The sequence below is a fragment of the Seriola lalandi genome, unplaced genomic scaffold (assembly GCF_002814215.2).
Source record: "Seriola lalandi dorsalis isolate HSWRI2012SDOR001 ecotype SW California unplaced genomic scaffold, Sedor1 jcf7180002054246, whole genome shotgun sequence".
Lineage (NCBI taxonomy): Eukaryota > Metazoa > Chordata > Actinopteri > Carangiformes > Carangidae > Seriola > Seriola lalandi.
In genome coordinates, this window is record NW_019524799.1 from 294,030 (window position 1) to 305,346 (window position 11,317).

The following is an 11,317-nucleotide window of genomic DNA, read 5'->3' on the forward strand; positions in this document are numbered from 1 at the left end:
CTTCTTCCAAAAACAGTACAGTTATTCCATCATAAGTGATAACACCACATTCTAAGATACAAAGTTACAGTGCGAGTTTGGTTTTGTACCTGATAAATCGAAACCAAGGTCACAACATCATAATACCTGTGAAAGAAAAGGAGGCTTTGAGTATCTCTCTTTGGTTTCATTTCGAAACATAAATTTCAACACGCTACGTACGTAAGTACAACACACACCAGCTGCACTGTGAAGTACTGCATCATTTCAAGCCATAAAATGTGGTGAAAGCAATGCTTCTCTGAAAACTTGAGCCCTATCAGAAGAAACTGAGAAACAGAATATTGGCTTATCCTAATGTGGATCAACCCACAGTGACATTCACCAAGTCACCCCAGATATGCAGGCCTGCTGCACTGTATAGAAAACATAATGGATGTTTTGATGTGCGTCAGATGCCTCTGGTGTGTGTTGCCCTTTATTCACTGAAATGTACTCACAATAGATTCTGCACAGCAATACGAACAAGATTCAGCTCCACATCCGCTTCAGCTGAAATCTTTTGGATGTGTCTAAATCCATCAATATAGGGCAGGATCTGCAGGTAGCAAGATACAGTACAACATTACTAGCTTGTACTAAGCTCCATGACCTGAACTGCCTGTTTAATAAGCTCTATATGCATTACTATGTACCTATAATTCTGTTCCTTGCTACAGCAATAAGATTATTGTACCAGTAAACCCGACTCCTTCACCTGTTCCTACATAATTCCTTCCTTTCACCTATAACGCACTGCATGTAATAGGAGTTGTTTATATCACTCCCTGCACAGCTGATAACAAACGTTTAATTAGTTCTAAGAATTTCTTATCACAATGTTCCTCGATATCAGCCACGTTTTACTGAAAGAGAGCGCCTACCTGCTGAGTGGTGAGATCCCACTGAGATTTGATAAAATGGTCTTTACACTGTGTGAAGACAGGAACGTCATACTCCTGCACAATCGGGGGGTCCTTTCGCAGCTCGATTAGCTTTAGATGTATAGTGTTAGATGCATCTAAATCAGAGACAAAGAAAAGAAAAGAGACATTTAAAAACTATCCTGATAGCTACTATTGCCAGTAAAGCAAAAATAGGTTTTCAAATGCCAAACCATTATCTTTAGTGCTCACTTCCTGTCTCTTAGAAGCCGTAACTATGCTTTTCACCATCGTTTCACTCAAAAATAAATTAAAGCACTAGTTACTAATTATGTTTGCAATTTTAACGGGTCAAGATTATTAATACATTTTTCATGCAAGGATCTTCATTACTTCTAATGACCCATCTATCTGGGAGACCTAACTAGTAAATCAACTAGTAAAACTAAATTCAACTAGTTAACTATAACCTAACCAATGCTGAACTCCTCACAAATCCTCAGTGTTTTTGTGAAGTGTGTTAAAATGCGTTTCCCCTTCACACAGCTGCTGTGTCTTGGTGCTTGACTTATATGTCTCTTTACCAGCCAAAACATCTCAAAATTTCACTTTGGGACCCTTTTGGTCGGTAACCTTCAGTGCTGCTTCAGCAAAAAGGACAGCTGAACAAGATTTTTTCTAGTAGCACCTCTTCAACAGACTATTACAATTAATCATCACATCAGGGCCGTTTCCTGTTGCAAACGCACATAATTTGCATTTTACCACCACTGTCAGCATTCATGTGAAAGAAACAGTTACAGCAGTTGTTGCCACAAAGAGAACTGGAATGTGCAAAGTAAACACTGAAAGAATACCTATTGGTAAAGTACAGGCTCCTGTAGCATTGAGTTCTTCCAACAAGGTCGACATGATGGGTAAAAGTTTCTGCTTGCTGTCCTCGTTGGAAATGAAGCCACTCTCCAGCTGCAAAACAAGAAATCAAAAAAGATTTATGATTAATCTCTAGGATGTCTTAGTACTGGGAACAACACAATTATCAAATTTGTCACATTTGATATGGACAGATGTAAAAATGCATCATTCACTACCTCCAGAGTAGTGAGGTACCCAGACAGCTTCTTGACAATTGGCTCGAGGGCACATGTGTTGGTTTGGGCATCGCAAACAAGGCCAAGGTTAAACAGGAGGGCGTTCCGGCTATACTTTTTATGTTCAATGCATACAGGACACCCGATTAACTTCTTTCCCATGGCAGTGCTACAATAGATATGAAGAGCAGACACCATTCCCTTGTAAATATGAACACATATCTCAAGGGTAAAAAAAAAAAAAAAATCAATAAATTATGACAAGAAGACAGAAGTGGAGTGGTACATTACATACACTGTTATCAATTTGTTTTGCAGTTCTGGCTTGGTGATAATATAAACCTGAACTGTGTCAAAGAGCTCCCGTGAAATGTATTCCTCTGGGACCTGTTAGGAGAGGACAGAGGGGACACTGCATGACAAAACACATCCTATAAGATAGACTAAGGAGATTATTGACTGTGCACTTGCAAGGTCAATACCACAAAAATATAAATAAAGGATTAAATACATGTTTACCATTAATAAGATCAATGATTCTAATCTAAATTCCTTGATATATAGACTCAATCACAATGATGCATAGACTGACCAAGGACACTCTGTCTTGCCGTCTAAAGGTAACAAAGCATGCTTTTCTTGGGAATATGATGAATAGGAACACTTGGAGGTCAAATCACACACAACATGAAAGCGTACAAAGTACAAATATGATCCAAGCTTACAAGGTTATGTATCTAACTTAATTACAAACCTCAACTTGTTACTAGGGCTACATATAACAACTATTTTTATGATCTATTAGTCTACAGAATATTTTCTCTATTAATCAATTTGCCGTTTTGTCAGAAAAAATGAGGAAAATATCCATCTTAGTTTCCCATAGCTTCTGATACTGAACTATGTAATTACTGTAACTTCACTACTGTGTCACAATAAGGATAACCACAAAGGTAATTACAGTAACTATGATTATTATTATGGACAATTGTGGTGATTTTATTAGAGCTACCCTTGTTAAAATGTTGAACTGTGAATTTGAATCTCACTTCACCAAATAGATTATTTGCACACTTACCTGATATGTTATCTTTGGGCCCAAAGTAGGGTGAAACTCACTGAAAAATATGCACTCTATTCGAGTGGTCATGCCTATCATAGACCCTCTGGTCAGGGAAGCCTTACAGAAGGACAAAAATACAAACTTTAACCAAACTACTTCAGTTTTAGATGATGGTCTCCTCTGCCTGCCTTCCCTGTTTTGCCTCAGCTGTTATTTAGCAGCCACAGCTAGCTGCTAGCTTCGGCTTTAGCGCTTAATAACGAGCTAGTGAGCTCCTGTGAAATACAGTTAGCAGCTCTAACGTCTGAACAACGTCATAGCAAACGTGTTATTAGTAAGTGTACTTAACAAAAGTGATGTCGACTCGACAGTGAACTATTCAACAAAGATACCCGAGACATTCATGTACAGCAGACAACAACTAACTGATGCCTTCAGGGGATCCTCGGAAATTTTTTTAATTCTTTGAGGTTGCTAAGAAATGAATTTCACCATCAGCTGTTCATTAACTAAACTATCTTGAATAAGTACTGAAACCTTTTACTTGTGCAAAAGTACTAATAAAACACTGTAAAAACACTGTTACTTAAAATGGCCCCTGCTGTGTATCATAAGGTTAGATTATTACTACACATTCACATCACATACCCAGAACCCAAAATGAGACCTTCACAATGCTTTGGTCCAACCAACACTCCAAACCCCAAAACGATTACAAATCAATTAAAATTATAAAACAATTTAAAGGACAAGCAGAAAATCCTCATATATGGGAATATTTGTAATTTTTGTATTATATGTTTGTGTATTTGTTTTTGTATTCAAAAATGATATATGTATATTTTAAATATACTCAATATTTCCGTTCTAGTGTAGAGGAAGCAGGCCTATAAAGAAAAATATAATGTACAAGTGCCTCAAATTTGTACTTCTCAAGTACTACAGTACTTTAGTGAATGTCCTTATGTATATTCCACCACTGTTTAATACTCTCGACAGTACTTAAAGGCAACACTGTTCACCAGAGTCAGTGCTGCGCAGTCTGCGCCGCACGTGGAGACGTTTCGTATCGCATAGCTGCGCCATGTGTAGGAAAAACTAATAACCCCACCAACAAGCGTGTCGTCAGACTAAAATGTTTAATTTCATGTAGGTCGATAAGTAATCTAGAAAGTGTACATACAGGACGACAGAATACTTAAAGGATACATCGAGTACAACGAGTACTTTCCTGTAAAACAATGGGAATACAGGTTGTCTGTTTACATTAACCATGTGGACAAGGTCAGTGAGTGCAGGTTACAGATGCTTTGGGTGCAGGAGTGTTGGACCAAAGGTAACTAACTGGTCAAATTGATTTGTCTGTTGTTTTCATAGAGTCATGAATGCTGACTGGTATGAGCACAATCGAGCTAAGCTGGCTGTTGTTGCTCCTGACATACATAATATGGGGAGAGCATGAAAATTAAGAACAAATGAATTATTGATAAGCGAAAAAAAAAAAATAACCGTCAATACTGAACTTTGTCCCAGTTGATTCTTTGCAGCAGACAACTGAACTACAAGCCTGTCTACATATAAGCACAGTGATCACGCTTTACTTATATTTATTGTTGATGTGCATTTATATTTGAATGGACTGAAGATATTTGTTATCAAGTAATCTATAGTGCAGGTTGTGTTACTGAATATGGGCCTGGAAGTCCAGAACAGTCTCTAATTGTTTAAGAAGACACACACACACTAGATTAAATAATCATCCTAATATACCCTGAAGGTATATTCTGATAGGTATATCTGAAGTGTGCTTGAAATTAGTATGATCCCCCTCTTAATATTGTGGGGGTTTAAAAATTCACCTGCAAGGCTGCAACTAACTGTTATTTTCATTAATGACTGATCTATAAATCATATTTTATTAATTGATTGCTTATGTCATTTTTGGTATGGGAAAAATGACAACTGTTATCACAAATATCTGGTGGGCTCAGTTGAAAAAAAGGCTTAAAATATTATAAAAGGGATCTGTGTTTTCTTGTCAGTGGCAGAACATTCATTTTCATACGGTACATTACACTGGGGACAGAGTTTTAGAAACACCCCTGGAGAACATTAGATTGTGTATATCTACTATTCTCATGTAACTCAGACTATTCCAGTCCGCAGAGGAAGCGATGAGACATGTATCTTCAGTGTATGTGATTCGGTGGTGTCTGAGGTTTGATCTGAAATCGAGTTTTCACATTGGACTCCACAGCTTTACTTAAATGGCGAGGGAACGAGCCAGTCTGGGAATTTTAACAAGGGCTTGTGAAACCGCTGCTGGAATGCACAGAGGGTTCTGATTTGTGGTTATTCAGAAACTCTCTTAAATGAAATGCTTTTTAGGGAATCTGGGGCTCCCATGCAGTGCGTGCATGCAGCGCTCCTGTCCTACCTGCAGGCAGGATCACAGCACTTCAGGCCATGGACTTATGGAGGAGATACTTTGAGGAGAGAGGTGTGACAGAGCCTGACCTCTCTAGCCATCACATTGTTGCTCATTTGCTCGGGGCTAAAACTGTGAGTTGAAATTTGCTGAGGTCATTCTACATTGCCTGACGTAATGTCTGAATAACTGCAACAGCATCTCCTAATGTTCTTACAAACCGATTCTTTATCCAGATAGAAAGTCTTGAACAGGGCAAGTTGACAGAGTTTCTCAGCCGAGAAAAAACAGAGCAGATGTGGAAGCTGTGCACTAGACGTCTCTCCAGGTATAAAGCTTCTATATATATATAGATTATAGATGTACATATATCATTAATTCAAACCACCCATAAAACTGTGTGACATTTGTATGTCTCTTCTATGTTGCACTGAGCATTTCCCTGCATGTCAAGCATATGTGTGGAAATGACTATTAACCTGATATTGAAAGCCTGAAAAAACCTGAATACTCATAAATGTATGTGTTTCTTGTAGAATGCCTGTGCAATACGTGATTGAGGAGTGGGACTTCAGAGATCTGACACTGAAGATGAGACCTCCAGTGTTCATACCGAGACCTGAAACAGAGGTTGGAGAAAGACGTATGTTCAGTGCACAATGAAATCCCATTTATCACTCGCACATTACTGGAGCAGTGGTCTCTCTGTGCGTTTGGTGCAGGTGTTGGTCGAGCTGGTGCTCACTGATCTGGAGATGAAGGCTGGGACTGGACTGGGTGCAGACACTCGGCATACGTCTTTAGAAGTGGGATGCGGCTCTGGTGCTATTTCCCTCAGTCTGCTGAAGAGTTTGCCTCAGGTGAGGTCTTTGTTTATTGTAGGAAGTATTTTGATCAGTGCTCAGTTTTTTTTAATCCTCTTGAATACACTGACTTTCTTTGAGTCATTTTCAGACTTCTTTGTTTTTGTAACTTGAAATGGCCTTGTGTTGATTTTTTAAATTTAAAGTGATAAATTGCTTAATGGAAGAAATAAAATCAGTAGGCTAATTGGTAATGACAAAAAAATCATTAGTTAGAGATGTAGAGCAGATACACATGGCTAAGTAAAATGGCTTTGTAGTAGAATACACTATTGTTTTCACATCATAAAGCACAGTAACACTACTCTCCTCCCGTAACGTTAACTATGTCTGCTTATTTTTCTGTCTCCACTGTTAACAGATCATTAAATCCTGAACATGTCTTAACTTTCTCATGTAGACAAACACGAATACAGGCAAACCGATTTTTTTTTTCCTGTGAGGTAGTTGTATCCAACAGTAAGCAGCAGTTTTTAATTGCTGTGTTTGTTTCTTTTTCACCAGCTTAAAGCCATTGCCTTGGATCAAAGCCAGGATGCGGTGGATTTAACAAGGGAGAATGCGTTAAGGTAATTGTACTTAAGCACTTAAAAAAACAAACCCTAAATGTCCTTATTGATTTACTTTTGTTGTGGTTAAAGACTTACAATGACTGCTTTTTTTTTCTTTTTTAAAAAAAATTGGGGCGTATGCAGTAATGCGTGAAATCCGATTTGCGTTATTTCTCTGCAGGTTGGGGCTTCAGGACAGATTACTCATTTATCATATAGATGTCATGAAAGGTAAGTGAAAGCAGTGGATTTCATTATTAAATAACACATCTAAATACATATACATGCTTATAAACAGTTTTGATTTGTGTTTTTGTCAGATGTGGAAAGTGTGTTGAGCCTCTGTAGCCCCGTTTCAGCTTTGGTCAGTAATCCTCCGTACTTGTTCTCAGAGGATATGGCGTCGTTGGAACCAGAAATATTTAGGTGGTTAAAACACACACACAGCCTCTCTCAATTAAGATTTTATTTACCCTCCCCATGGTTAACATTTATAAGCAGTGTAATCACTGAATAAATGGTTATAACACATTATAATAATCTATAATACAATTTGAAAGTGTTCACTAATGGATTTGTCAACAATTACTACCTCCAGGTGAAGCTGCCGCTGTCGATTTTTTCTTTTCTTTTCTCAATTTATCATTTGGTCGATAAAATGCTGGCAAACAGTGGAAAATGCCCAATATAATTTCCCACAATCCTTACTACTCCGGCCTACATTTCAATATAGATATTCAGATTACCATCATACAAAACAAAAAAAGCAGTGAATCCTCATATTTGAGAAGCTGTAACCAGCAATTGTTTTACATTTTTGCTTGAAAAATTACTAACATGATCAATTGATTATCTCAATTGTTAATTTTCAAGCGATCAACTAATCAATTATTTGAATAATTGTTTCAGCCACACATCCAATGAAGTATCCATAACTGGTGTATAAACATTTAAGGAATGATTGATAAGACATGTAGTGTAACATAGTTGTTATACATTTCATAATGATGTATCACTGCACACATGAACAAATCCTTATAGTATGGTGTAAAGAATTTATTAAGGGGTTATACTAATCATTTAAAAATGTACTGTTATTAAAATTCAATTGTACTTACCAAATTCGATGTTTGTTTCGGCGTAACCAAAGTCAAACCTTTGAAAATGCATAAAATGTGTTAAATAAATTTTTCATTAGTTGTCCTTTAAATTTTTTTTTTTTTTTTTTTTTTGGAAATATGTAACATCAAGTGGATGTGCAGTATTTAAGTGACATGTGGATGCTGTCTGCTGCTCCCAGGTTTGAAGACCACTCTGCTTTAGATGGAGGTGAAGATGGCCTAAACGTGATCAAACAGATTTTGACTCTGGCAACAAAGATTCTGTCAGATCATGGGTATGGAGCCCCTCTACCCGACACACACACACACACACACACACACACACACACACACACACCTGGGTTTAATTCCTGACGGCGGCAGCGGCTTGTCACAAGAACAGCATGTTCTGAAAAACACACGTATCGTGTTGCCTCTTTAATGAGTTAAGCTTTTTAAAAGACTTCCAGTGAATACAGGTCCAGACATGTGCCACTACTCTCATCTCAAGGTTACGTCTCATAGTCCCGTCTTGTTGGTAATTAAATTTTAATCCATTTTGTGTTCTTTTCCCGGTGAATGAACAGTCGTCTTTACTTAGAAGTGGACCCCAGACACCCCCCGCTCATTCGGCGGTGGGTGGAGGCGAATGTGGAAAAGCTGCATTATGTGGAGACACGGCACGACATCACCGGCAGGTCTGTCCAGAAAACCTCTCAGCATTTACGTCTGTCACCTGAGCATCATCAAAACATTTTGTCAGCATTTAACCTGCTGTTATTTCATGCTAAAGTTGAATTCATGTTGATCTTTTAGGTCCATTAGTGTCTATTAGATTTAAAGTAAAAGGCTGCACTGATAAAATCTTCCAAATGTAAGCTCAGTGCACCCTTGCTTTGTGCTTCTTTCTCATCGCAAGTCCAAACTCAGCATCTGTGACACTGACTTGTTTTTGTTTCTTAGGCCCCGATTCTGCATCCTTCAGAAAAGAGAAGTCAAACAAGGACCTGAACTGGATCTGGATTGAGAAACTGAGATCCTATTACGCTGGCTTTAGCCCAGGTTGCCACAGCCTCAGCTCCCCTACCCCCACTGAGCCACCGAGCACGCGCCTGCACGGATTTGATCATTTAAAATTCACAATTTGCAGAGGCTTAAACCACTTTTTATGTCACTGTTGCACTTTCAGTCTGGTAACATTTGTGATCACATCGTGTGCCACAATAAAAAATGTGTGCGAGATGGCACAAAAGCAGGCTCAAAGCTGAAGGTAATTACCGAGGCTTTTCTTAGAACCCTCCCTCTCAGAATCTCACCCTCCTCCCAGGAAGCATTCAGTAGTTCTGTGAATCTGCTGATGAACGGTCCTCCCCTTTGCTTGGCCACTCGCTGACTCAGATTCAGGCTGTATGCATTGTTGAGCAAAAACACACGCACAATGTGGCTTTTACTTCCTCACACAATCAGTGTGTCTCACACACTTAAAGCTCAAAGGCCACAAACTCTTTGTGTTTCAAAGGTGATCGAAGGCAAAAATATTTCCTAACAAGTGTCACATGAGCAGTCATCATGTGGTGGTTAATAATGGTGATGATGACAGTATCTCTCTTTATCTCTCTTTACCCTTTTTACTGGGATTTAAAGCAGGACAGTAGAAAAGGATATAAAGGACAGCAAGTTAGACTCATATTGTTTTTTTTTTAATAGAAAAATGTACACATGTAAAAGGTAGAAAAAATGTTTTACTGAGAAAAATAAAATGGCTTAAAATTATGTTTCAGTGGAATCAATGTACTTCTTGGAAACAGTATGCACATCCAAAACTGATGAGGGTAAAGTAGATATGGACAATTTCCACATCCGTCATAAAATAAGCGTAGATTACAGTACGGAGTTTTCTCACAAGTCGTCTCTTTCTGGGATGCCTCACCACCCAGTCCATAACAAATTAAGTCTGAAACCAGACACGTCAGCAATAACTGAGTTTGTACATGTTTCGTCAGTAAAAACATGACCCTGTGTCCAGTTTTTTGGGACTGGCCTCCAACTGCTGGAGCAGCAATGTCATTTACAGGCATAAAGGACCTGTTTGATGTTTTTTTGTCTTTTGTCTGTAATGAACTTGAGGGACCACTCATACCTTGAAGGGATAGTCCTGTATGTAACGCAGCAGAGGCCTCGGGAGTGGTAGCTGGTCTGGGCAGTCTGAGTGTCTGTTGATGACGAGGCGTGTGAGGTGCTGTAAGGAGGGGAGGCCCTGGGGCTTGTACACAGCCCGCTTCAGTTTTAATACCACAGACGGCTCCTGAATTGTCTGCTGAGAGGGCTTTGAAGGAGACTCCACCTCCACCTTCCCCTCCTCGGCTTTCCTCTCTGGTCCCATGTAATGCTGCACCAGGCAGGGCACACTGGGGAAGGATGACAGGCTGGGCCGGGCCGGGGAGCTGGAGTCGAGCAAAAACTGGGCGCCGCTGTACTGGATCCGTATACTGGTGGGACCACGGGCAGTCCTCACCGAGAGGGTCAGCATGTACATGGGATGGCTGCTGTCCCGTACCAGAAAGGCTCCTTCAGATGCCTCTTGAAGTGCAGCGTGGGCCTGAGCTGCAGTTATAGCTCCCCAGTACCATCCTACACACAAAGATTCCTAAATATTAGTCACTCTGGACATGCATTGCAGCCTTGTATGTTGCTTGATGTTTATTTCACAGTAACTAAACTCTTACAGCAGAAAATAATACCAATCTGTGCCTGGAGTGGCCTGTGGATTTTCAAGAATCTTATTGGTGATGTTTACTGGCTTTAAATGTGAAACACATTTCATACTGTACCTGAATTTTCTAGATAGCAGAAGTTGGTGGCAATCGCCTTCAGGTCTTTTGCGGGGTCCCATATTGGAGGGGTGGTTTGAAGGCAAGGGGTTGGAGGTACAGTTCCCGCCCGCATGCCCCGTGGGGCTTCAGTGGACAGAGCACCGGGCAGAAGAGCTGGTGGACTAGAAATAAAATGGAAGATACGGTTTAAATGGCATAAAATAAAACACACCTGCAGCTAAATAATCATGGCAGGCTTTATTCCTCCATATTAATGCATGAATCTGTCCTATATTCTTTGTAGTTCAGTGTTTATTGCTAAATAATAACAAGATGTTCACTAAGATCAGTTCACTGTTGAACTTGGCAATCACAAAATGTGACTATTTAGTCTTATTTATGATTATATAATCGCATCTTCATTTAATTCTGATTGGTGACGATCTTTTTTTCTGCTTGTCTGTTATAGCTGCCAATCTTAGCCAAGACACAATTTTTTAAAATCT

The 11,317-nt window shown here is 39.3% G+C and overlaps 3 protein-coding genes across 4 annotated transcripts; 1 reads left to right on the forward strand and 2 right to left on the reverse strand.

Moving 5' to 3' along the window:
- Positions 1 to 3: 3 nt before the first annotated feature.
- nprl2 (NPR2 like, GATOR1 complex subunit) lies at positions 4 to 3,500 on the reverse strand. Its single transcript, XM_023404532.2, has 7 exons — positions 3,072 to 3,500; positions 2,289 to 2,380; positions 1,994 to 2,162; positions 1,760 to 1,868; positions 903 to 1,039; positions 480 to 577; positions 4 to 126 (listed from the first exon to the last, which is right to left on the reverse strand). The coding sequence occupies exons 1-7, from the start codon at positions 3,150 to 3,152 to the stop codon at positions 30 to 32; spliced, it is 783 nt and encodes a 260-aa protein (XP_023260300.1). The 5' UTR covers positions 3,153 to 3,500; the 3' UTR covers positions 4 to 29.
- Positions 3,501 to 4,109: 609 nt separating this feature from the next.
- On the forward strand, positions 4,110 to 9,771 carry hemk1 (HemK methyltransferase family member 1). Of its 2 annotated transcripts, XM_023404534.2 has the most exons (11): positions 4,110 to 4,392; positions 5,445 to 5,618; positions 5,721 to 5,812; positions 6,021 to 6,114; positions 6,207 to 6,344; positions 6,852 to 6,916; positions 7,080 to 7,129; positions 7,219 to 7,324; positions 8,199 to 8,294; positions 8,586 to 8,696; positions 8,962 to 9,771. In XM_023404534.2, the coding sequence occupies exons 1-11, from the start codon at positions 4,330 to 4,332 to the stop codon at positions 9,023 to 9,025; spliced, it is 1,053 nt and encodes a 350-aa protein (XP_023260302.1). In that variant the 5' UTR covers positions 4,110 to 4,329; the 3' UTR covers positions 9,026 to 9,771. The 2 variants fall into 2 exon arrangements, with proteins under 2 accessions (XP_023260302.1, XP_023260301.1); XM_023404533.2 differs by lacking the exon at positions 8,962 to 9,771 and having other exon boundaries at positions 8,586 to 8,895.
- On the reverse strand, positions 9,677 to 11,160 carry cisha (cytokine inducible SH2-containing protein a). The gene is made up of 2 exons (XM_023404531.2): positions 10,830 to 11,160; positions 9,677 to 10,629 (listed from the first exon to the last, which is right to left on the reverse strand). The coding sequence occupies exons 1-2, from the start codon at positions 10,942 to 10,944 to the stop codon at positions 10,133 to 10,135; spliced, it is 612 nt and encodes a 203-aa protein (XP_023260299.2). The 5' UTR covers positions 10,945 to 11,160; the 3' UTR covers positions 9,677 to 10,132.
- Positions 11,161 to 11,317: the final 157 nt, after the last annotated feature.

Excerpts from the sequence above, each read along its gene's own strand:
- nprl2 (XM_023404532.2), bottom strand. The coding sequence starts at position 3,152 with ATGATAGGCATGACCACTCGAATAGAGTGCATATTTTTCAGTGAGTTT. Across the intron at positions 2,163-2,288 it reads CAAAACAAATTGATAACAGT|CACTGCCATGGGAAAGAAGT; the intron begins GTATGTAATGTA and ends TATCTATTGTAG. Across the intron at positions 127-479 it reads ATTGCTGTGCAGAATCTATT|GTATTATGATGTTGTGACCT; the intron begins GTGAGTACATTT and ends TTTCTTTCACAG.
- hemk1 (XM_023404533.2), top strand. The coding sequence starts at position 4,330 with ATGTGGACAAGGTCAGTGAGTGCAGGTTACAGATGCTTTGGGTGCAGG. Across the intron at positions 6,345-6,851 it reads TGCTGAAGAGTTTGCCTCAG|CTTAAAGCCATTGCCTTGGA; the intron begins GTGAGGTCTTTG and ends CTTTTTCACCAG. Across the intron at positions 7,130-7,218 it reads TCATATAGATGTCATGAAAG|ATGTGGAAAGTGTGTTGAGC; the intron begins GTAAGTGAAAGC and ends TGTTTTTGTCAG.
- cisha (XM_023404531.2), bottom strand. The coding sequence starts at position 10,944 with ATGCGGGCGGGAACTGTACCTCCAACCCCTTGCCTTCAAACCACCCCT. Across the intron at positions 10,630-10,829 it reads CTGCTATCTAGAAAATTCAG|GATGGTACTGGGGAGCTATA; the intron begins GTACAGTATGAA and ends CTTTGTGTGTAG.